Genomic DNA, 25,004 nt, shown 5'->3' with positions numbered 1-25,004 from the left:
CAGTCATACTTGTGATCACGTTTCTCATTTATCATGCTTGCACTAAAACTATAAACGCCGTTCTGTTTCAAATGTCTTTTATTTTTATATGCACTGGTCTATAATTCCTGGGAAGATGGTGCCTTGAGGCATCATTAGGTTACTGACCCGTGAAGATCCGGATTAGAATAGGTCTTCACCAACCCATGCTTGCCGTAAAAGACGACTATGCCTGTCGTAAAAGGCGACTGACGGGATCGGGTGGTCAGGCTCGCTGACTTGGTTGATGCATGTCATCCATCCAAATTGCGTGAATCGATGCTCATGATATCAATCACTGGATTGTCTGGTCCAGACTCGATTATTTACAGACCGCCGTCATATAGCTGGAATATTGCTGAGTGCGGCGTTAACCAACCAACCATCATAAAGTTACTTCCTATTTTTTTCAGAATTATTATTCATTTATACCAATTTGTATGTTCTCTATTTTCATGGTGAAATTTGTGATGGGGAAGATCGATGTTTAAAACTTTGGGTCGTCAAGCCGAGTGGACGGGTTCGATTCCTCACATGGGTACAAATGGTGATGCCCATTTCTGGTTTTCTCCCACCGTGTTATTGCTTAAAAGTGAAATAAAACCACACTCACTCACACAACTGATGACAATGTCGCACAGGAAAACAACGAATATTGTAGAAATTTATTGTTTAGACGTGAGGTGTACAAAACATCAAAGATACACACCGGTATGTTGACCAACCACACAAAGTATAAAACCAAAACTCAGAGAATGAAAATACGAGGTTCCAGCAAAACATGGACAGTTTAAGACGTGATTTAAGCCACCTGATGCAATTTACAGGATATATCGCTATCTATAGGAATACAACAGTTGCGTTGCTCAGACATTGCCTTCAGATATACATCATATTTAAATCCACAATGTGTTTCTGTATCATACTGGAGATGGTCCACTTTTCACCACTCGGCCCAAGAATGAGTTTGTACAATGGTTTGTCATCCCGAACTGAAATCCAGAGATTACCATAGATTCACAGATATCCAACCACTGGGTGGACACTGTGGAGCTTGGCGTTGTAGCCAAGGTGGTTGTTGTAGCTGCTGGGTTTGTAACCACCATTGTAGGTTTGGGGCTTAAAGTTGTAGTTGTAGCTGTTGGGTTTGTGGTCGGCGTTGTATCCCTGGGGCTTGTAGTTGTAGTTGTTGTAGCTGTTAGGTTTGTGGTCGTTGTTGTAGCCTTGGGGCTTGTAGTCGTAGCTGTTGGGTTTATGGTCGTTGTTGTAGCCTTGGGGCTTGTAGTCGTAGCTGTTAGGTTTATGGTCGTTGTTGTAGCCTTGGGGCTTGTAGTCGTAGTTGTTGTAGCTGTTTGGTTTGTGGTCGGTGTTGTATCCCTGGGGCTTGTAGTCGTAGTTGTTGTAGCTGTTAGGTTTGTGGTCATTGTTGTATCCCTGGGGCTTGTAGTCGTAGTTGTTGTAGCTGTTAGGTTTGTGGTCGTTGCTGTATCCCTGGGGCTTGTAGTCGTAGCTGTTGTAGCTGTTAGGTTTGTGGTCGTTGCTGTAACTCTGAGGCTTATAATCGTAGTTGTTGTAGCTGTTGGGCTTGTGGTCGTTGTTGTATCCCTTGGGCTTGTAGTCGTAGTTGTTGTAGCTGTTAGGTTTGTAGTCGTAGTCGCTGCCATACACCTGGTGCTTGTAGCCGCTGGGCTTGTAGCTGCCCTGGTCATGGGTTTGGGGTTTGTAACCATCATCGTAACTGGGTGTGTAGCTGTCCTTTGGCTTGTAACCGTGGTCGAAAGTGCTTGCCTTGGCGTAACCCTTGGGCTTGTAGCTGTCGTGGCCGTAGCCATGGCCTGCGTCGGAAAGAGGATGAATTTTCTTGACGCCGAGCTGACCGAGTCCCAGATTGAGGGAACCAAAACCCCCTAATCCACCGAATCCGAGAAGGGGGATCTCGCCCAGGGCGGTGGCGCAGAGAGCGGTAAGCACGACGACAATCTGCGAAGACAATAGAGGCAGTACAGTTAACATGGCCCAGTGGGCAAGTAAACCTTAAAACTTATTATTGGCGGGGACAATAAGACCGTAAACTAACATAAGCCGCAAGGCATTGAGATGAAAACCCTAAAGTGGTATAGTCATGGCAATTGTGAAGACATTTTAGGTAGTGTTGTTGACCTGACACAATACCAGGCATATTCATGTAAATGTTATGATCTTGTCCTCTTGTCAATGTGAAAAACAATGCGATCGAAAGCTAACATAAGCCATAAGGCATATAGATGAGAACCCTAAAATGTTAAAGTCCTGGCAATTTTGAAGACATATTATTCATTATTGTTAAACTGACAAAATACTAGGCATATTGCTGTAAATCCTATCATCTTGTCAATGTGGGAAATATTTAAGACAGTAAATAATTATTATAAACATCAACGCCAGGGATGTCTCTGTTATCTACCGAGATTTCATTTGGCGTAAAAAGCAAAATGGTGGTGACAGTTACATGAATGGATCACTGAAAACCTGGGGTGACACGAGGTATTCGCGAAAAGGGTAAGTTCATCCTGTTCTACCATCAGCACCTGCTAAGGTACACATCAAAAGGCAAGACGATGTAAATCCTATAAGTTTGTCAGTGTCGGAAACAATTAAGACAGTAATATCTTTCATATCAAAGGACATATGGATGTAAATTCTATACAAGGAGTTCTGTCAATTGTGGAGAACAATGTGTCGTGATTATCTTCCGAAACATATTCCACTGGGTGTAAAAGCCAAATAGTGGTGAAAATAAAATATGGAACATAAGTGGCAGGCTTCTTGAAAGATGCCCAGTGCCATTCTTTGTTTTAACAAAAGCAACAAAACCGTTATAAGATTCCGACTTTATCAAAAGCATGAATCCTGCCCTACCGGTAGCATCCGCTAAGGTACACATCAAAAGGCAAGACAAGTTTGTCAATGTCGGAAACAAGTAAGACAGTAATATCTTTCATATCAAAGGACATATGGATGTAAATTCTATACAAGGAGTTCTGTCAATTGAGGAGACAATCAGGGCTGTATAAATAACCACAGGTCATTATACATGGGAGTGTAAATATATTCGGTCAATATAATAGGACAAGGGAGACATTTAGAGGGATTGTATAATATGGTTTTTTTTCAATGTTCAAATACGTCGAACAAATGGTTTGGTCAGTGGATCCATTATATGGTTGTGCCTCATACTAACTTTCCTCACTGTCACGAAAATATAGCTTATCTATTCCAGGTTAGCGCTATGGACATGTTTGTGTTCCCGTTATCATTTGGTCACATGGTTATGGTGAATACTAGATCAAGATACAAAATTTCAAATGTTTTGATTTAAGATAATATTAAACGTCAATATCAGAGAACAATGAGTCGTGATTATCTTCCGAAACAGATTCCATTGGTCGTAAAAGCCAAATAGTGGTGAAAATGAAATATGGAACACAAGTGGCACGCTCCTTGAAAGATACCCTGTGCCATTCTTTGTTTTAACAAAAGCAACAAAACCATTCTAAGATTCCGACTACATCAAAAGCATGAATCCCCATCAGTTCGTAATGATACCAGGTGGCACCGTCACAAATACGCGCAAAGGCAAGGTAAGTATTCCTCTAAACAAACAAGTCACGAAATCCGTGAAGTGGTGAAAAAAAGGCAATAAGAAAGGTGCGAGTTGGTTTCTATCGAACTATTATAATTACCATCATTTGTTGAGTGAAATAGGGGACATTTTATTCTACCGAAAGATGGTCCCTTTTTGGACTTGTCTATCTAGGATTCTGTTCTGACACGAATAATTACATATACGTAAATGGAAGAAATAGAACAATGATGGTTCGCTTACCTTCATCCTGTGGTGCTGGGGGTGATGTGACTTGTCTGACAGGGATGAAGTGAGGGACATTTATACACCCCCTGATCACCCCTCTCCCCCATCTCCAATCCCATGTTACTCTCTTTACCCCATCCCAGGGAGGGGGTCGGGGAGAAAGAGTTTGTTGTCACACATAAAGATAATCACATCACAGTGATCACTGGGGCAACACGTACCTGCGAGTCTCACAACGTTAAAGTGATAAATATTGATGGTAAACCATCATTTCAAGAGGACATCACAGGTCGCTAATTAACACAACTGAAATAATCCCTAAGGGTAGAAATTTATGAGTACCATACGGAATATAAACTTGCGGTTTTATTTCATGTGATCACCAGTAAGATGAATTTCAAAGTTAATTTTAATTATATATTCCGATATCCTAGTGACTGATGAGGCTGAATAAGTGTTTAATGTTCCCATTGCCCAACACAGCCGCAGCAATGTCAATAACCCAGCAAGCATCCATACACATGAATCTGAATGTGATATAAAGAGTCCTTTCTTTTGTTGGTTCTTACTAATAAATTATAGATCAATGAGTTGAGAAAGTTGTGAGTTGCAATTAGGCAGTAAACGACGTTTCTTATTCCAGTAGATAAACGACTGTCACACCGTGCTAAGCTTTATTCACATGTATACAATTGCAGATTTAAGAAAAGATCTAAATAAGATGCTTTTAACATTGAAACTGAATTACCCTCTATTTATTTACCACAAGCTGGTGCTTGTGATGCAAGTTATGAACTGATATGACAATATTCACATTGAAATAAAGTAATCTGGAATATTCTGCCGAAAATGAGATCAAGCTGGATTTAAAAAAAGTAGGGTGTTCATAAAAGAATTGTGATGCCATTTTCAAATTGCATGACATATTATGATTGCACTTGCGAATTGTATCATATTAGTATCAATAAATATAAGGTGAAATGATATAATTGAAAGGTTGCATTACGTACCAGAATACTTAAAGACAAAGGTTCGATTACTAGCATGCAACAGTGGCATAGGTGTTGTGAAAGAAATTAGAACTCGGCAATATCTATGAGAATTCAATGTACGACGAGTTGTAACTCACAAGAAACAAAGTGCTCTCAAAACAAAACGAACATGTATGTTTATAGAAAATATTATGTCCATGTATATTTTGTTAATTTAATTGTTATGAATATTATGAACACTTATGGAAATTTCAAGCAGCTGGTCTACTGTTTCTGTATTTTCTATAACATTGTTTGCCTGAACCTCAGACAAATATAATGCAATGTCATTGGTACTGAGTTCCAGATTCGAAGAATCCGCTAATGACATTTATCTCGAATATAAGATAAATTATCTGTATTATAGGTGAATCATGACACGCACAGTCGAGACCAAGAAATACTTTTGATGTATAGTATATGATTATGTGCTTTGAATTTGAGGTAGATGGCCTCTCTGAAGATGCATATATACCGACTTTCGGGGTCAATGAAATGTATTCGCGATAATCAAAACAAGGTAACTATGCATTGACATGATTAGGAAACAAGAACATAACATATGGATACTTCACTATTTACTGTGCTAAATTCAATTGGATTGCCTTCAGTAGTGTAGTGGATAGAGTGTCTGCCCAGAGACTGGAAGATCGGTGGTTCGATCCCCTGGCGTCGTCGTACTAAATTAAACACGTTAAAGGTATTTGGTATACGTACTTGATGTTATCCTGTCAGGCTCTATGCATTATAATTAAGGGGATAAAACAACGACTGGTCGGCTCGGAGTCATGTTAAACTGCAGCTCTAGCACTGTGAAACAGGCATAAGTCCGACCTAGAACAAGCAGCCACACACACATGTGTGCCTACATGTATACAGAATACCTTTTAATTCAATTCTATCATTTCATTCTGTCATTGAGTTGCGTTGGAATGGTAACATCTCCATCACATCGTTATACGTCGGTGTTTCTGGTTAATAATAACGTTATTATATATAATAACAACAAATCCTCTGTGTGTGTGTGTGTGTGTGTGTGCGCGCGCGCGCGTGTGTGTTTGTGTTGAGCGTGTGTTGTGTGTTGAGTGGTGTGTTGTGTGTGTGTGTTGAGTGTGCGTTGTGTGTTGAGTATGTGTGTTTGTTGTGTGTGTTGAGTGTGTGTTAAGTGTTATATGTTGAGTGTGTCTTATGTGCGCTGCGTGTGTGTGTGCTGTGTGTGTATGTTGAGTGTGTGTGTTGAGTTTGTGTTGTGTGTGTTGAGTGTGTTTTGTGTGTGTTGAGTGTGTCTGTTGTGTGTGTAAGTGTGTGTTGTATGTGTTGAGTGTTGTGTGTGTGTTGAGTGTATGTTGTGTGTGTGCTAAGTGTGTGTGTGTTGAGTGTGTTGTGTGTGTTGAGTTTGTGTTGTGTGTGTTGTGTTTGGTGAGTGTGTGTTGTGTGTGTGTTGAGTGTGTGTTGTGTGAGTGTGTGTATTGTGTGTTGTGTGTGTGCTGAGTGTATGTTGTGTTTGGTGAGTGTGTGTTAAGTGTGTTTTGTACGTGTGTGTCGAAAACGTTCTGGTTGGAATCGCCGTTTCCTCATCGTCGTTGAATATAAGATCTGGAACCATTGGTCAAACCTTGGATGGCAAAATACCAATATTGATGTTATATTCAATAAGTTTTGAAAATATTTGTGTGAACGATCAATATGTTGTGTCGGCCCTTTCACTGCCAGGGGTATAGTCTAAATTGTGCTCATCTCAGATAACGCGCTGTACACATTCATTAATTGCAACTTCTTCTTGTTTTATTTCACCATGTTTCTGCATACGCATGCAATTGTTCCTGTTACTTTTGATTTGATACTGAATGAACATACTAATAATGTGACGTGTTTATTTAGAATACCTAGAAAATATGTCTCAGACACGACACAAGCATTGTTGGCATTATGAGCGTAACGTGTAAAGTTTTCTAATTCTGCTTAGTTTAAGGAAGCGAAGGTCGGAATACGAAATTAAAAAACGAAATTGCACTGATATATTTAAAAAGTGTCCTTGTCAATATTGTATATGTTGCTTTGTGTGTTTCTTTGTATGACGAGAAAAAGGGCTACTTTCGTCCCTGTACCACTGATGTTTGTCAAATGTGAAGTACGGGAAGGGGAATGCTGTCGTTCTCGCATTCTCGCGATCTCGACCTTGGAAAACTTCTTAACATGCCAATAGTGCGAAATGCGATATCGCAAAAAAGCGAGATTTCCCACTTTTGTCAATGTCTCACTTGACCTAACTCTTGATGTATTTTAGTAGTAAATCATATGGTTCACGATAGGGTGATATAAGTGCATGGTTTACTAGTTTACACGTACTCATCACAAAGTGTCAACATGACGTTAAAGGAATGGCAAATAAATGTGTTACGTCTCATTTAGTAATATTCAAGGCATATCACAGCAGGGAACACTAGAAGAAATGTACTTATTATCTTATGAATTAATTGATGACTTTTAATGTTATAACAATTTATTGCAGGTATCGTTATGCTTGTGAGTGAGTGTTCGTTTTACACTCCTTTTATGGGTATCTATATCACAGCGGGCGACACAAGAAAATGGACATCACACATAATCCCAATGTCGAGAATCGAACCCTGGCCTTCGCATTAACGAGCGAACGCTTTAACCAGTAGGCTACCCCACTTCCAAACGATAACATATATGACAACGCAAGATATACACATACATCAATTGATTTTGATTCTGTTAATCTTTAGCTTTCAATATAAAGAGATATTCGCCGTCATATCTATCTTTGTCACTAAGCGTTTAGAAAACGAGCCAATAAATATATATTATCACTTCGAGAAGACTGTTGTATTGGCACCAGGTGTGCAACACTTCCCTAGCATATGAAGGTAGCATCAAGTTACACCACTTTCAGTTGTTCAATGGACCTTGCCTGTGAGGTGAGATGAGGTGAGGTGAAATTTGATTTAACGTCGCGTCCAAGATTATTGCATTTATATAGCGACGTGCGTGCACGTGTGTGTGTGTGTAGCTGCTTGTACTAGTCCGGACTGATGCCGACTTATAGTGCTAGCCCACTGAGATACCATGCCGCAGTTTAACAAGAATACCCCACTCAGACACAGTATACTGACTCCGAGCCGACCAGTCCTTGTTTTATCCCCTTAATGCCCAGCGCCAGACAGGGTAACAACAAGTACCATCTTTTAACGTCTTTTGGTATGACGCGGTCGGGGATCGAACCCCGGACCTTCCGGTCTCCGGTCGGACGCTCTACCACTAGACCACGGAGGCGGTCACCTTGCCTGGAGAACTCTAAAGTCGATGCTTGTAAAATTGTACACGGCCACATGACAACTGTAGGTTCAAACTGAAAAGAGCAATTTTGGAAGCACTAGATCGCTAATGGTGGCAGGATACTTGACTCCTTGATAATTCAAACTTAAAAGTTTTTATACTTGTATCACATTTAGATTCAGATAAGAGTAAATGTTTCAAAACGCATGTGAATATGAATAATGTCAAGAGGATCTAACCGTCTTCCTGTCGTAAACATGTACAAAAGTGAGTGATGAGTGAGTATGGTTTTACGCCGCTTTTCGCAATATTCCAACAATATCACAGCGGGGGACACCATAAATGGGCTTCACATATTGTACCCATGTGGGGAATCGAACCCGGGTCTTCGGTGACGAGCGAACGCTTAAACAACTAGGCTACCCCACCGCTCCTGTGAGGTTTAAGCTGTTTGAAATAACGTTCCTTTACGCACCGACAGGGTAAAGAGGTTACATGGTTGGCCCAGGTGTCTCAGGCGCGGCCAATCTGTGCAGAGTTGCCTCCCGTACCTGTGTCCGGATCTGTTGATTGTGGTTTCGATTCCCAGATTCGCCGTGATCCTTAGTTTGTTAGCACCTAACACATATTCGTCAGTTTGGTAAACTTTAAACCCCTAGACCTAAACGTCCCTCGCACATTAAGCTAACCTGTCGTGATTTAACTGAATTACTCTTCAAACCAAACAAACAATGCATCTCTTCCGTTTTTGTTCTTATTTTGAAGATTCATGTAACACTCTTGTATATAATCTAATAAATTATATGAGACAGTTTAGGGTTGTCTGAAGTTACAAAATCGATAACTCTTGCATGTTCCAGTCATTGTTTTAAAACACTATGTACTTATTATTTATACCACAACACTACACAGTTTCGACATTGTTTCTTTGTAACAACTGTCGAGAGAGTAGCACAATGATAAACGCCGAAGACACGTTTAGAATAGACCCAGATGGATATAATGTGCGATGCCTAAATCTTGTGTCCTAGTCTTGATATTGCTTGAATATTGATAAAAGTGGAGTTAGATAATTCTAGCGCATCACTTACTTAATATCCCGTAAGCGTGACAACGATTTAACCTGCCACACATATGTGTACGGTGTCCTCCCAAAACGCCTACATGCCAAAACGCCTACATGCCAAAACGCCTACATGCCAAAACACCTACAGCTTATAACAGCAAAGTTCACAGTTGAATGCACACCTAATCCCCTGCCTGTTACCTTTACCATTTTAATGGAATAACCCAAGAATATTTTTATCAATTTATTTTACTAACCAGTCAGATGATAATCACAACATGAGTATAGTCGACGAAGTCATTTATATGCCCCGCCCATTTTAACACGTTATGGTCCCAAACCAGGTAACTGACCCACCATTTCTCACAGCCCATGTCAAAAAAGCTGCAATGGAAATTCTAAAATAAACATTTCTAAAACTCCTTAATAGCAAATGGCACCAGTTCAGTATGTGCTTTATATCGAGACATGCAATGTTTGGCAAGGAAATATTTAAGAGTTTATTTGTAATACTCCATAAGTGAACACACCCTATATTAAAACTTAAATCCAACTTGTTGTCATTGAAACATAAACAATAATAATTTCTAAAAGTGCTAAATTTCAAAAGGCACCAGTTCAGTATGTGCCTGGTAGACATGCAAAGTTTTGTAAGAAAGTATTTAACGGTTTTTGAGTTACGCTCCGGAAACGAACACCACCCTTATAGTACCTAAGTCCAACTTGATGCCTTGGAAACGTAAAAAAATACAATTTCTAAACTTCCTAAATAGCAAAAGACTTCAGTTCAGTATGTGTCTGGTAAACATGCACATTTTTGTTAGCAAGTATTGAATAGGTTTTGAGTTATGCTCCGGAAACTAACTCTACCCTATGTGTACCGTACATGTAGTATATCGGAAAAGCTGTCTTCGCATCACGGCGTATGTTAGGAATAATAAGAAAACTATAGGTATGTTTAGATGTATTATTTATTCATCCAAATGGTACCAAAATGACATAATAATATTCAGTATAAAACATAATCCCTCCAGAAAGGTCCTGCGACTAATTATAGTATCAAGGACCGCTTGCTACTCAAAATCTGCCGACGAAAGGTCCAGCGATTCTGCCATTGAAGGGGCCGGCAAGTCCGTTACCGTGTACCCCATTAACGCCATGTCCACCAACAATTCCACCATGACCAGCAAGTCCGTGTCCACCAACAAAGCCGCCTTGACCACCAAGTCCGTGTCCACCAACAAAGCTCCCTTGACCAGCAAATCCGTGTCCACCAACAATTCCACCATGACCAGCAATTCCGTGTCCACCAACAAAGCCGCCTTGACCAGCAAGTCCGCGTCCACCAACAAGGCCGCCATGACCAGTAAGTCCGTGTCCACCAACAAAGCCACCTTGACCACCAAGTCCGTGTCCACCAACAAAGCCACCTTGACCAGCAAGTCCGTGTCCACCAACAAGGCCGCCATGACCAGCAAGTCCGTGTCCACCAACAAAGCCACCTTGACCAGCAAGTCCGTGTCCACCAACAAAGCCACCTTGACCAGCAAGTCCGTGTCCACCAACAAGGCCACCTTGACCAGCAAGTCCGTGTCCACCAACAAGGCCGCCATGACCAGCAAGTCCATGTCCACCAACAAAGCCACCTTGACCAGCAAGTCCGTGTCCACCAACAAGGCCTCCTTGACCAGCAAGTCCGTGTCCACCAACAAAGCCGCCTTGACCTACAAGTCCGTGTCCACCAACAAAGCCGCCTTGACCAGCAAGTCCGTGTCCACCAACAAGGCCGCCATGACCAACAAGTCCGTGTCCACCAACAAAGCCACCTTGACCAACAAGTCCGCGTCCACCAACAAGGCCGCCATGACCAACAAGTCCGTGTCCACCAACAAAGCCACCTTGACCAGCAAGTCCGTGTCCACCAACAAAGCTGCCTTGACCACCAAGTCCGTGTCTACCAACAACGCCACCGTGTCCAGCAAGTCCGTGTCCACCAACAAAGCCACCTTGACCACCAAGTCCGTGTCCACCAACAAGGCCGCCATGACCAGCAAGTCCGTGTCCACCAACAAAGCCACCTTGACCACCAAGTCCGTGTCCACCAACAACGCCACCGTGTCCAGCAAGTCCGTGTCCACCAACAAAGCCACCTTTACCACCAAGTCTGTGTCCACCAACTAAACCGTCTTGTCCAGCGACCAAGGGACCAGAGCCTTTTCCGTAGCCATAGTTGTTGAAGCCGTAGGGGTTGAAGCCGTAGCCCTTTCCAGCAATGCCACCGTTGTTGAAACCGAATCCGAAAGCACCAGTTCCAAGACCTTTACCGATGACGGGCACCTGAGCCAGGCCGGAGCACACCAGCACGGACAACACAGCGACGATGGCCTGAGAAAACAATATGCTCTTATCAAAATTATATAAAAAGCCTGCTATTCATTAAAATGAGTTGTTATTTACTTATTTATGTTTTATACCACGAGAACTTTCCATAGAACATAAGTACATGTCCACCCATTCACAAGAGTAAACCATATTGCGATTGAATCATATTACTAAATTGTTTATCAACTTTGCATTAATGATTGGATCAAGCCATCCCAAAAAATTGAGATTGTTTTTTTAAAATGATGAGTTATTTAATGAACTATTAGTATGTATGTCAAGTCAAGGGTAACCAGGCAGCCAGGTCTGGATATAACTAAATCTGATGTCGATTAAACTGCATTTGCCTGCCCCGGAGTAACTTAAGATATATACATGTATAACGAAGTCACTTTAGCTTGAAAATTTGTAATCTTACAAGGCCCAAGAAACCAATGATCGTTGGTTCGAATTCCCGATTCGTCCCATTATATGACCAGGTTTGTTAGTACCATATCCAGGCTCATGAGTCTAACCAATTTGTCTAAGACTGCTTTCACTTCTGACTTCCCTCCCACATCAGGATCACATGCCGTCAAGTTACAGAAGTTCTATTCAAAGCGGCGTTAAACCAAATAAAGTGAATGAAGCGACAAAACCCTTTCTATATCTAATAGAAATTTCCGCATAAATCAGAGTCAATTGTACTCACTCAGTCAGTCACTGCACATAATGTTACATATAACACATACACGTGGTTATGAGTGAGTGGATGAGTATTGTTTTACGCCGCTTATACCAATATTCCAGCAATATCACGGCGGGGTATACCAGAAATGGGCTTCACACATTGTACCCATGTCGGGAATCGAACCCTAGTCCTCGGCATGACCGCCTCTGGTCATAAGTAAACCGGTCAAGTGATTATATATTTGTGTCCTGATTAATTCCATATAACCACACAAACACCTTGCATCTTCGTTTACCCCATTTACCATCGTGTATATCGTTTGAATATCTTACAAATAAAGTTGAAAAGACTTTTAGAATATGTATAATATCCACACATTAGAATGAAACTTACCTTCATGACTGGAGTGGATGTTGATGGGAAGAGAATCTGATGCTGAAGACGGGAGTGTGCCGCTTTATATACCCTTTAGGGTGTCTTCATAGGATCATCCACTGAATTAATAAGCTCATGAAAAACTGCTGACGCTGCTTATTTAGGATCAAACACCCACTGACGAGCGAAGTAATGGCATAGTTTATTGGCAAATTATAACGGCATCAATATTCTTATAATCTCTGAAGATATCTTGCAAAATCGCTTTGTTGATGTCCATACATCTGCCAATAACTACTATTTATTAATACTGGTTCCAAAACAAGTACAGGTTATCAACATCGCCGGTTTCTAGAATATTTTTGTGCTATACGCCTGCAAAAAGTTAAGCATAATTCTTGAAACATTATTTATCGGATATTTTCCTTTAGTTTCGTTTGTCCCTAACTTCTATTAATTGTTTTTGAAATATCTACATATCGCATTCACGTTGTTTTGACAATTATGCTAGATACCAACTACACCTTCTGAGTTGGTACAAGAACATTATATGTTTCTCAAGATGGACGCAAATGTTGGGTCATAACAGAGGATGCAAAGAAGCATAGCAAGAACTTCAAAGGGTAGTGAAATAACTATTGCCATGCAACAGTTACAGAACAGTAAGATCTCTGTTCATGTATTTCAACATGAGTTTGTCATAAACATGAATTTGATTAGTTAATAAACTGAAAACGTTCACATGTACGATTTTAAAAAATGACTATTTTAGATGGAAACATAGTAAACGTAGCTTAACTTGTTCCAGGTACAAATAAACCCTAATAATTTATGCTTTGTATGTGATGGGCACTCGTATTACATATGTTTCGTTACTGTGGACATATTCTAACCCGGAATCTTCAAGGGGGCTAAAATACTATAACACCGAGTTATTGTGTTTGTTACTCAATCAGTATTTTGTCATACAGTGCTGTCGGTTTGAGTTTGGTTCGGCATAATTAAAACAAAACGTTTTGGGAAACATAGGTTCAGTAACACCATAAACATGCAGAATCATAAAGGTTTGTGTATGCGCATATAAATTACATATGTATCTTAATCAATTATGATGTAGATACATATGTAAATACTGTTTCACATGGGTGTGTGGCTTTCTGATCATATCTATTTATCATGAAGGTATTGGTATGAATCTTATCGGAAATTATTTGTTTTATTGCATTTGCATGTTTTGGACTTTGTTTAATTGTTATAGGATAGAGGTCCCTATTTCCCCCGCTAGAAATGTCAAATTTAAGGTTTCGGAAAACGTAGTATGAATCTTACCAGATGTTTAAAAGGCTTTTTTCTTTATTACACTTACATGTTTTGGACTGCTGACATTATCCAATACATAATTATAAGTTCAGTGCAAGTTAGAATAAATTTTTCAAGAGAGTTATCAAGTCCCTAACTAAATTTGCCTTAGTAAATGACTTGCTCATTTTGACATATCAACAAAACGCTGGAAACCTCTATGAGCCTTTTTTTGCAAATCGTAGTCTTAACTATGTATTTAGTGTTGTTATAAGTCTCAAACATGAAAGTGTCGAAATGGTCTTAATGGTTACAAAGTCTTAATCTCATTCACATGGATACATTGGATAACTTTCACAGTGATTTGTACATTTTTTCACCCAAAATGGTACCGCTTCAAACGCCAGTGTTATATCATTATAGGTTTCTTTGCGTAATTAATCAGTGTTTAAAATGAAAGAAATATTTCTTGTGCAATTCACAAACAAATTACCACATCTCATACAAGAACAAGACACATCCTTCAGATAATTAGAATATATGACGTTTATTCATAAACATTTTTTTTCTGGAATTAATCATTCCAGATGATAGATAAATACTTCTTAAATAAACTTAAAGCAGTCATAAGAAACCACATATTATATTTCAGATACAAAAAAACCCAACGCTTTGATAATGAAGAGAAAACTTACTCCTCCTTAAAAGAAAACTATGAATAATAGCAACGTGTGACCCCGAGGCAGTAGGAATAGATAAATAGACTGATGAGGTGATGACGTTTCACAACAGTCTAAATGACCATGTGACCTTTCATGAAAGTTTACGATGGAGATCCTGGGGAGTGTGCGTATTTTGCATACTCTCTTAAAACAATATGCTAATTTAACAGCTGGAGAAGTTGCTTTATAAGGGCTGTGTCTCCTGTCTCTAGCATCAGCATCTTCTTCAGGCTCTGATCATCCTCAACTGTCTCTGCAGCTGCAAAAATGAAGGTAATTTAACTCATTTGTGGTGATATATTACTTTATCAGAACAATATATATATATATATATATATACTTTTGATGGAACATTATTATTATTTTTTCTATTTCTGTTAGTCAAAGTTGATGTCGGTAATGTTTCACCAGATTCTCTTTACCCAATAACGATTTACGATATATCTTACCAGATGAAGTCTCATAATGTTTGATTGCAACTTTGGCTAGAATAATGCAAATGTAGTTTTGAGTCGAGTAAGATAGATCCGTCTTGGCATATCAAGGTCAAATATTCCACGTATCTGGCACATACATTATTGTTCAGATTAATCAAGAATCACGTTCCACAATGTCAGTGTCATTGATATAGTTATATACTGTCGATGCACTATTGTACTAAGTGTGTGAGACATTCACTGAGGTCGTAATGGACCACTGGAAAAATAAATCAATACTATGCCCTTTTCAGTACCCTCATTAGTAGGAGTCAGTGAACGTACATGTGAATATAACGTTTGCTACTTTTCTTCTTCAAGATATCTGAAATTTATTTCGATTTTTTTTCAGTTTTGTTCTTTTTTACGTGAATGTACATGTTTATCAGTCCCTCTGTCGTTTTGTATTTGTCTCAGTTGGCCAATGTTTTTTTTCCTCAGGTCGTCGTCGCTGCGTTGTCCGTGCTGGTCTGTTCCGCCATTGCCCAGGTACCCCTCAGCGGTAACTCCCTCGTTGGTAGGCCCTTCGGTCTTGGTTTCAAAAATGGAGGCGTTGTTGGCAACGTTGGTTTTGGTGGTAAGGGTCGTGGCTACGGCTACAACCCTAAAGGCTACAACAACTACGGCTACGGTAAAGGTGTTGCTGGTCCCTTCATCGCCGGACATGGATCTGGTCTTGTAGGACAGGGACCTTTTGTCGGCCATGCTGGTTCCTTTGATGGACACGGCCCAGTCGTTGGAGGACACGGTATTGTTGGACAAGGCGTTGCTGGACACGGTACCGTCAATGGTGGACATGGTGTTGCTGGTAATGGCTACGGCTACGGCTACAGCCCCTACAACAACTACGGCTACGGTAAAGGCGTTGGCGGAGTCGGTGTTGCTGGTCCCTTCGTCACCGGACATGGAGCTGGTCTTGTTGGACAGGGACCTTTCGGCGGCCATGCTGGTTCATTCGCAGGACATGGACCCTTTGTTGCTGGTAACGGCATCGCTGGAAAGGGACACGGCTACAACTCCTACAACGGAGTTGGGAATGGAGTTGGATTTGTAGGATATGGACTCCTTGGACAGGCCGGACACGGACTCGCAGGACCTCTCGCAGTCGGTGGCCACGGTGTTGCTGGTCAGGGACATGGCTACGGCTACGGCACAAACGTCGGACATGGAGTTGGTCTTGTTGGAAATGGAGTCCATGGATACACCGGACATGGTGTTGCTGGACAAGGATTCACCGGACCCTTTGCTGCCGGACAAGGTGTTGCTGGACACAGTCTGGCCGGACCTTTCGCTGCCGGACACGGTGTAGCTGGACACAGTCTCGCCGGACCTTTCGCTGCCGGACACGGTGTTGCTGGGCTTGGAGTCGGCCAATTCGGATCCAGAGTTGGAAACGGAAATGTCGGATTCGGCGGTGTTGCCACAGGCCATGACTACTAAAGACATTTGATAGTGATATCTGGTGAATGAATGTGTTTTATACTTCCTGGTTTCTTACTTGATATATTGTTTCATTCTCTAAAATAAAGAATACACATTGATAACCATCTTATAGTTTCCTTTCGATATTATGTAGCTCTGACAAAGGTCCATATATATTTTTATCGTTATGTGACTTTTACTTAACACTGTCTCCCTTTCAACTAACAAGTTGTATTGTCCTATTATTTTAAGGATACGGTTATAACTTTCGACAACTCAATGAATATGCGTACAGTGAATATACTTGCTATCAATATTGAATATCGGAAGAGAGATGTTCCAAACACTAATCAACACGAATGCAAGATTTCTGGACTAACCGGCTCTCAGATATACATTCACGTCGACGTGCCAACTCAACAAGCTGCGACAGAAGGGAGGGGGGTGGGGCGCTATAAAACTTATCAGGCGAACTGGTATAGTTATTGTGAATGTGGCTGGCAAGCGATATATTATCCCGTCGTTGTTCAATTTCGCTAGCGTTATTGGCAAATCTTTGGAACTGCAAGATGGCAATGCCTGAGCACATCGTGCCCCGGCCGACATGTCCCCAATAGAGCTTCTGTGGGATGTTCTCGGGCGAAGAGTGTATGCCAGGGACATAGCACCCGCCAACGTTAACGTTGTCCAGCTTGGGGTAGCTCTTTAGGCGGAATGGCGAGCAATGCAAAGCGCAACCAATTGAACCATACGCATGTTAAACAGCAGCATGCCATCAAGGTGTTGTGCAATTAATTTAAAAGACATTAATATTGTTGTCATTACACTTTCCCAATATATTCACTGTATCCAGATGAGTCAACACATTCACCGTGCCTGGAATAAAGCACCAAATTTTGTGATATTTCCGTTTTACAAATGTGAAAATGATGCACTCAGAAACATAAAGGAAAGTTATTTTGTTAATACTTTCAAACCAAAATTGGATGGCCCTAAATATTTGAATTAATTTATACAATTATTGTCCTGTTTCCTGCTATTTCGTTTCTGTATGCGTGGTATGCAAGCTCCCACAACGTCATGCGCCTTACCGTGACGTTACAATATGTTAGATTTTACTATGACTATCTATCCATCCATCCATCCATCCATCCATCCATCCATCCATCCATCTTAGTGTTAAACAAGATTTGTTACACACACCCCTCTTTGTTACTCTTATCTGTGGATAGAACACTAAATATACGTTATTCTTCAAGGCAAATGACAAATTCAGATTGTCAGAAAAGATATCATGTCTGTGTTTTGGCCCCTATTTCTACGATAATGTGATTTAATGTTTTACCATAACCAAATCCATCAAACTTTTTTTTGTAGATGTAATACATTCTTATAATTATACATGCACAGTGTATGTTGTCTAAAACAAACCCTTAAAGAATGAAGTGGGATAAAGTCCATTTTCTTTCTTGTCATGGCCTTAGAAAATCTACCTGGGTCAAAGGCCATCACTTTCTTCTCGAATATCTTATATATAATGCCAATAGAACTTCACAATATAACAATATTTTATCAAGCATTTGAAAGGCATTTAGAAGTGATACACACGAGAAAGAAAAATTTATGGATGTCAACTTCTTTATTATGAGGAACACAACGTTATATACGAGTATATACCTACTCCTTCATCAGGTAAATAAATGATATGAGAACATATATATGTACCTGTAAGAACAACAAAAGTTATAAGATAACAAAGGAGGAAACTTAAATACCATATCATATTTTATCACTTGGAGTTGAATTATTGAAACATATGATTCTTTATTGTGATATTCAATGGTAATTAATACAGAAAATATTTATATTTAAAAATATGCAAGCATGTATGATGTCAACAATACGGGATACGATTAACAATTTATTTACAATAGTTTATACTTATAAAGATTTCACATAATTGTCGTCTTAACATTTACAAACTCTTACCAGATAACTGGTACATATACACAGCATTAATCACAGCAAAACTTGATGTAATTCTATTAATTATTAATCTTATCTTTTTCCATGGAAGTATTGCATTTTGTATGCAGGCTATTTATTTCAATGTTAAATATGTATAGTATTGAGTGTTGTCTGCATATATGTTTATGACAAGGACGTTGGTAAGTTGGACAAGTTTTGCCCAATCCATTTGACTTTTCAATGTCAATAACATATGTTTAAAACACAAATAACGAACACAAAATAATTTAATAAGCATTTTTTAATTCATATTCTAAACGTAAACCCAAACCAAGTATTCATGGAATGAATTGCAATGATGTATAAAGACACACAACCTTTCTTAGAATGTGACATCTACATATACAGTTTCAGTAGAACCTCAGTGTCTAAATACCGCTTACTTCACCATAGAATGCACATACGTTCAGGCATTGTCTGAACAGTGTCGTCCCTTCTATCAACAAGTTGTTTTTGTTCTATTAGTTTAAGAACGTGTTCTCTAAATTGTGACAGCGCAATTAATATTAATACAGTGAGTAAGCATACGATCAACATTAAATAGTGAAACCCTTATACCATTCCGTTTTGTAACCATTTCCTTGATAAAACTGTTGATGTTCTAAACACTAATTGTCATGAAAGCAAGATTTCCGTACTAACCAGCTCCCACTTATATACATTGGCATCGACATATCAACTCAAAGAGCGAAGTATAATGCAAACAAACAACGTGTACACACATACTTGGCAGTAAAATATTATTGATCCATCACATATGCCAAAAATAAGAGAGATTTGCAGTAATAGAAATATGGAATATTCATAATGCATTCTTTTTGTCGATCAAACTTTCACAAAATTAATGAAATTCAATAATGTATAAAGATAGTATTACCTATCAACAAAACATACAGACTAAAGTTTCCTGGAGTGTGACATCTGCATATTCCCTTTTAGTAGAACCTTATTGTCTAATACATCTCAGTACATTATAGAATACACATGCAAAGTTCACAAATTCGTAAAGCAGTTCACGAAGCTCACTGAAGAATGTTAACTTAATCGTGCATCTTGTACGCAACGAGGCTGAAAGCAGTGGCGGAAACACTTAAAAAAAGGTCCAAAACACAACTATTATACCGTATCAAATACATAACCATCAAATAACCATTTCTTGTGTGTTTCAGTTTTAGACACCATCAATCAGTGTTTGTTCAGTTGATCCTTTTGTTCAGTGTTAGTTCAGTTGTTCTCCATATGTTCAGTGTTAGTTCAGTTCGTTCACTGTTCGGTTGTTCTCTTTGTTCTGTTGTTCCCTTGTTCAGTGTTAGTTCATTTAGCCCCTTTGTTCAGAGTTGTTCAGTGATAACTGAAGTGGAGTTCTGCAATTAAAAAATCAACATTCTCCCAGTCTGACGACCCAACACAACAACATACATGTACCTACATGCAGCACTAACTGATAAGTATGTGTTCCAATTCCATCTGAAAATGGTTGGATGTTTGAGATTCGTTGGTCATTTGTTTCTCTCCTGTTGTACTACACGAGCTTGTCCTTTTACATAACTCATAAGCATGCTGTTGACATGCTGTTGACAAGCTGTTAATATGTTGTTGATTCCTAAATACCGTATTTGACGTAATAAGCGCCCAGGGCGCTCTCAAAATTAGAAATAGGAGGCTCTTATTAGAATAATATTTTGGTGACAAAAAGTTGAAAGATAAATTTCGTGGTTTATGCTGATAGCCTGAAATGTTTAAGTACGACAGATATATTTTTCCAGAATTTAATTGCCATTAATTAAGGGTTCATTTTACACACAAGTGCAAATTATAAGCGCATAAATAAGTCTTGCGTACATTCATCGATCGGAAGGGGTGCTAATTGGGATTGTCTCATTAGCCAATATATTAGCAAATAGCGGTAGTCCTTTGACACATTAATGACGGGTGATCCGAATTCTGAAGTTGCCAACTTACAAATCAATATTGCACTTTGTCATATATTGTTTCAGTGTATGTTCAAATATCTGTATGTTGCTAACCCTATTTGGCTCAGTATATATATACAGATTACACTATGAAAGACGTCGACCCAACACAACACCCTACATGTTTATACATGCAATACCAACTGATAAGCTTGTGTTCCAGTTCCAGCTGAACATGATTTTGGGTTTGAGTTCTGTCATCTGTTTCTCCAAAGTGGTATAATACACAATTATCGTTTTAGAACTTATGAGCATATTTCAAGCTGTTGACATGCAGTATGGATTCCAAAATAATAGTAGTCCTTTGACGCTACAATGAAAAAATGATGTCCGATGCAATTCCCTATTTTAACTTGCAGCATGTGTATCCGTATTTTGTGTGAACATTTGAATCGCCTTTGCATGTATTTGTGACGGGTACCACCAATGGGTCAGGATTCGCTCACTTTTTTTGATTAAACACATTTTTTTATAGTGATTCAGATACACATGTTTATGACACAGTCGACATCATATAATGGACTCTGTTATTTTCACAGATACCGTATGATTATGGGAAGGCTTGTATTTCTACTCGCGTATTTTTCTGGTTCATCGATCATTGATTGCCTTGTTTGTTGACAGGCTGGCGTCGCATGGCAGGAGTACTGCTGTGCTGCGTTAGGCAATAAATACTTACTTTCTTATGCAAATTGTGTGAAAGGCGGGTGCTACCTGGTGTCATCACTGATTTTTAGTGGGACATTCACATAATTAACACAGCTATTTGCCCTTTATGCTAAGTGAAATCTGTTTCGGCAGAAAATCTTGGCCTGGTTATTCTGTCATTGACATTTTATATTTGCTATAATGTGTAGAACGACGTGTAATTAATATGCAATGTAAATAAAATCATCATTTTTCCGTAGTAATTGTTCAATGTCATAGATCAAAATAAATAAACTTATTAATTAGAGGTTTCAGCAAAATAGTGTTAACATGAAAGCCGGGAGGCTTCTTACATGTTTTATACACTACAGGATACACTACAGCTCAAACGCTAATTACCCAAGAACGTGTTAATAACGCGTTCCGTACGTGCGTGTTTAGGTTTATCAAAAGATTAATATTCAATTAATATGGCGATATTATTTATCTGATAACACACTTAATAATTGATCACAACCGTGAGACAGAACACGAATATTAAATATCAACAGGCATGGAAAACATATGAACGTCTTGGAATCTTTGTACGAAAATTATCAGACATATTCAAATGACCTTTCCCTTGTTTCCTTAAACTTACATGGACGTTATGGACGATCCTATAGCTTATCCTGTCTAAAATCAGTAAACTGTCAAAAAACTCTTTCACGCTCCCATTTCAATGACATTTATTCGAAGGTCTCCAAGAGTAGCAAATAAACTATGTAATATTTTTGAATATACGCATAATGCACGCTACCTATATTCCTCGATACTTTGAAATATTAACCTAGCGAAATAAAAAACTTAAAGGGCGAGGTAAGATAAAGGCTCTCTGTGGCCACTTGGAAATGTCAATTATAAAGTTACAATGTTCGGAAACCTTTGAAATCTTGGAATGAAATTTATTAGATATTTAAGACTTTCGACTTGCGATGCTAAAATCTATGACAAGACCTTTTTTTGTGTCAGCAAGTCGATGACCCTAGGTAAATATTTTACAAAATGTTTGTACTTGTGTTAGCTTCATGAACGTATTGAAATTGCCAAAGTCTTAGGCTCACTCACATTGAACACATCAGATAACTTTCATAATGATTTGTAGATGTTATCCTCAAGTAGTATATCATTAAGTAGTTCTTTGCGGAATTAATCAGTGTTTGGAATGTTAAAAACAAATTCATCTTATACAAATTCAACACAAACTTAGATATTTAAAACATATCCCTTTTATTCATAAACAAATTGTTTGAGGAATTAATAACGGTAGATGTTAACATTGCCAATACATGTAGTATATGCTTACAGCAGTTATATGCACTTTATTACAATAGAAACGAACGCATTATTTTGACATATCTTAAAAAACAAAAACATTTACCAAATGAGAAAAAAAGTATACTCTTCCTCAAACGAAAGCTCAGAATGCTAAAAACGTGTGACCCCGAGGCAATGACAATAGATAATTCGACTGATGAGGTAATGCCGTTTTACAACAGTCCCAATGGTCATGTGACCCTTCGTTAAAGTTTACGATGGAGATCATGGGGCGTATTTGTATTTCGCATACGCTCTTCAAAATAATATGCTAATTTTAACAGCCGGAGAAGTTCCTTTATAAGAGCCGTGCCTCCTGTCTCTAACACCAGCAACATCATCCTTCTCTGGTGATCATCAACTCTGCAGCTGCTACAAGAATGAAGGTAACGCATTTCCTGGCTATTCATTACTTCATCAGAAACATATATTATATCGGATGAAAGATTAGCACTGTTTATCTTATATTTCTGTTAGACAAAGTTGATGTCATTTATGTTTCACCATCATATATACTTACAAGCAGATGTCCTTCATTAATGCACAAAATCACTCAACTTTGCTTGAAACAAAGTAACATTTGGATAAATAAGCATTCTGCATCACTGTATATCAAACCACTTCAAGTCCACATGTTACTATACATACATTTATACATAGTTACTAATTTGTTCCTGATTAGGGAAATAATCTTACCGGACTTTGTGTTAGAATGTTTGATTTCAACTTAAATAAAGCAAAAGTAGTTATTATTCGAGTAGACTCGAACCGTCGTATGTTAGCAGGCTTTGGATATCAAGGTCAAATATCAATGCACATGCAAGTGTCATTGATACAGTAGTGTCATTTGTATGTATTTTGATCCAAGGATTTTTAGCACAGGAAAATATTCACGGAGATTGTAATGGCCTATATGGAATAAATATTTCAATACTTTGCCTTTGTTAGAAGAGTGAACACAATGCGCACATTATAGGGATTCAGTGAACTACATGTGAACATGAAGTTTGGTATGTTTCTTTTTTCAATTTGGGAAATTTATTTGGACCTATTATGACTTCAGTTTCAATTCGTTCTTTTTTAACGTGAATGTACATGTATATCAGTCCCTTTGTCGTTTTGCATTTGTCTCAGTTGGCCAATGTGTTTTTCCTCAGGTCGTCGTCGCTGCGTTGTCTGTGCTGGTCTGTTCCGCCATTGCCCAGGTACCCCTCAGCGGTAACTCCCTCGTTGGTAGGCCCTTCGGTCTTGGTTTCAACAATGGAGGCGTTGTTGGCAACGTTGGTTTTGGTGGTAAGGGTCGTGGCTACGGCTACAACCCTAAAGGCTACAACAACTACGGCTACGGTAAAGGTGTTGCTGGTCCCTTCATCGCTGGACATGGATCTGGTCTTGTAGGACAGGGACCTTTTGTCGGCCATGCTGGTTCCTTTGATGGACACGGCCCAGTCGTTGGAGGACACGGTGTTTCTGGACACGGTACCGTCAATGGTGGACATGGTGTTGCTGGTAATGGCTACGGCTACGGCTACAACCCCTACAACAACAACTACGGCTACGGTAAAGGCGTTGGCAGAGTAGGTGTTGCTGGTCCCTTCGTCACCGGACATGGAGCTGGTCTTGTTGGACAGGGACCTTTCGTCGGTCATGCTGGTTCATTCGCAGGACATGGACCCTTTGTTGCTGGTAACGGCGTTACTGGAAAGGGACATGGCTACAACTCCTACAACGGAGTTGGAAATGGAGTTGGTCTTGTAGGAAATGGACTCCTTGGACGGGCCGGACAAGGACTCGCAGGGCCTCTCGCAGTCGGTGGCCACGGTGTTGCTGGTCAGGGACATGGCTACGGCTACGGTACAAAAGTCGGACATGGAGCTGGTCTTGTAGGAAATGGAGTCCATGGACACAACGGACATGGTGTTGCTGGACACGGACTCAACGGACCTTTCGCTGCCGGACACGGTGTAGCTGGACACAGTCTGGCCGGACCTTTCGCTGCCGGAAACGGTGTAGCTGGACACAGTCTCGCCGGACCTTTCGCTGCCGGACACGGTGTAGCTGGACACAGTCTCGCCGGACCTTTTGCTGCCGGACACAGTGTTGCTGGGCTAGGAATCGGCCAATTCGGATCCAAAATTAATGGTGGAAATGTTGGATTCGGCGGCAATTACTACTAAAAACATTCGACGAATGAGTGTGTTTTATACTTCATGGTTTCTTACTTGATATATTACTTCTTTCAAATAAAGAATACACATAACTGACCATCTTATTGTTTTCTTTTGATAATATCAATACCAATGCTCAACTATATGTGTAGCTCTGACAGAGGTTGAGGGTATGCATATTTATCTTTCTCTGAGTTTTACTTTACCCGTGAAGAGG

General features: G+C 39.6%; 4 protein-coding genes across 4 annotated transcripts; 3 read left to right on the top strand and 1 right to left on the bottom strand.

Annotated features, from left to right (window-relative positions):
• Positions 1 to 1,035: 1,035 nt before the first annotated feature.
• LOC139451093 (probable ATP-dependent RNA helicase ddx42) lies at positions 1,036 to 3,943 on the bottom strand. Its single transcript, XM_071232892.1, has 2 exons — positions 3,884 to 3,943; positions 1,036 to 1,998 (listed from the first exon to the last, which is right to left on the bottom strand). Exons 1-2 carry the CDS (start codon positions 3,941 to 3,943, stop codon positions 1,036 to 1,038), a joined length of 1,023 nt encoding a protein of 340 aa, XP_071088993.1.
• Positions 3,944 to 10,426: 6,483 nt separating this feature from the next.
• Positions 10,427 to 11,449, top strand: LOC139451092 (streptococcal hemagglutinin-like). The gene has a single exon (XM_071232891.1). The coding sequence runs from the start codon at positions 10,427 to 10,429 to the stop codon at positions 11,447 to 11,449; it is 1,023 nt and encodes a 340-aa protein (XP_071088992.1).
• A 3,534-nt stretch (positions 11,450 to 14,983) lies between these two features.
• LOC139451091 (uncharacterized) lies at positions 14,984 to 16,632 on the top strand. Its single transcript, XM_071232890.1, has 2 exons — positions 14,984 to 14,989; positions 15,634 to 16,632. The coding sequence occupies exons 1-2, from the start codon at positions 14,984 to 14,986 to the stop codon at positions 16,630 to 16,632; spliced, it is 1,005 nt and encodes a 334-aa protein (XP_071088991.1).
• A 6,095-nt stretch (positions 16,633 to 22,727) lies between these two features.
• On the top strand, positions 22,728 to 24,796 carry LOC139451090 (uncharacterized). The gene is made up of 3 exons (XM_071232889.1): positions 22,728 to 22,781; positions 22,952 to 23,005; positions 23,777 to 24,796. The coding sequence occupies exons 1-3, from the start codon at positions 22,728 to 22,730 to the stop codon at positions 24,794 to 24,796; spliced, it is 1,128 nt and encodes a 375-aa protein (XP_071088990.1).
• The last annotated feature ends 208 nt before the right edge of the window (positions 24,797 to 25,004 follow it).

Source organism: Haliotis cracherodii, unplaced genomic scaffold (genome assembly GCF_022045235.1).
Source record: "Haliotis cracherodii isolate W230 unplaced genomic scaffold, xgHalCrac1.p SCAF_8, whole genome shotgun sequence".
Classification (NCBI taxonomy): Eukaryota; Metazoa; Mollusca; class Gastropoda; order Lepetellida; family Haliotidae; genus Haliotis; species Haliotis cracherodii.
This window is presented reverse-complemented; position numbering and strand designations above follow the sequence as displayed.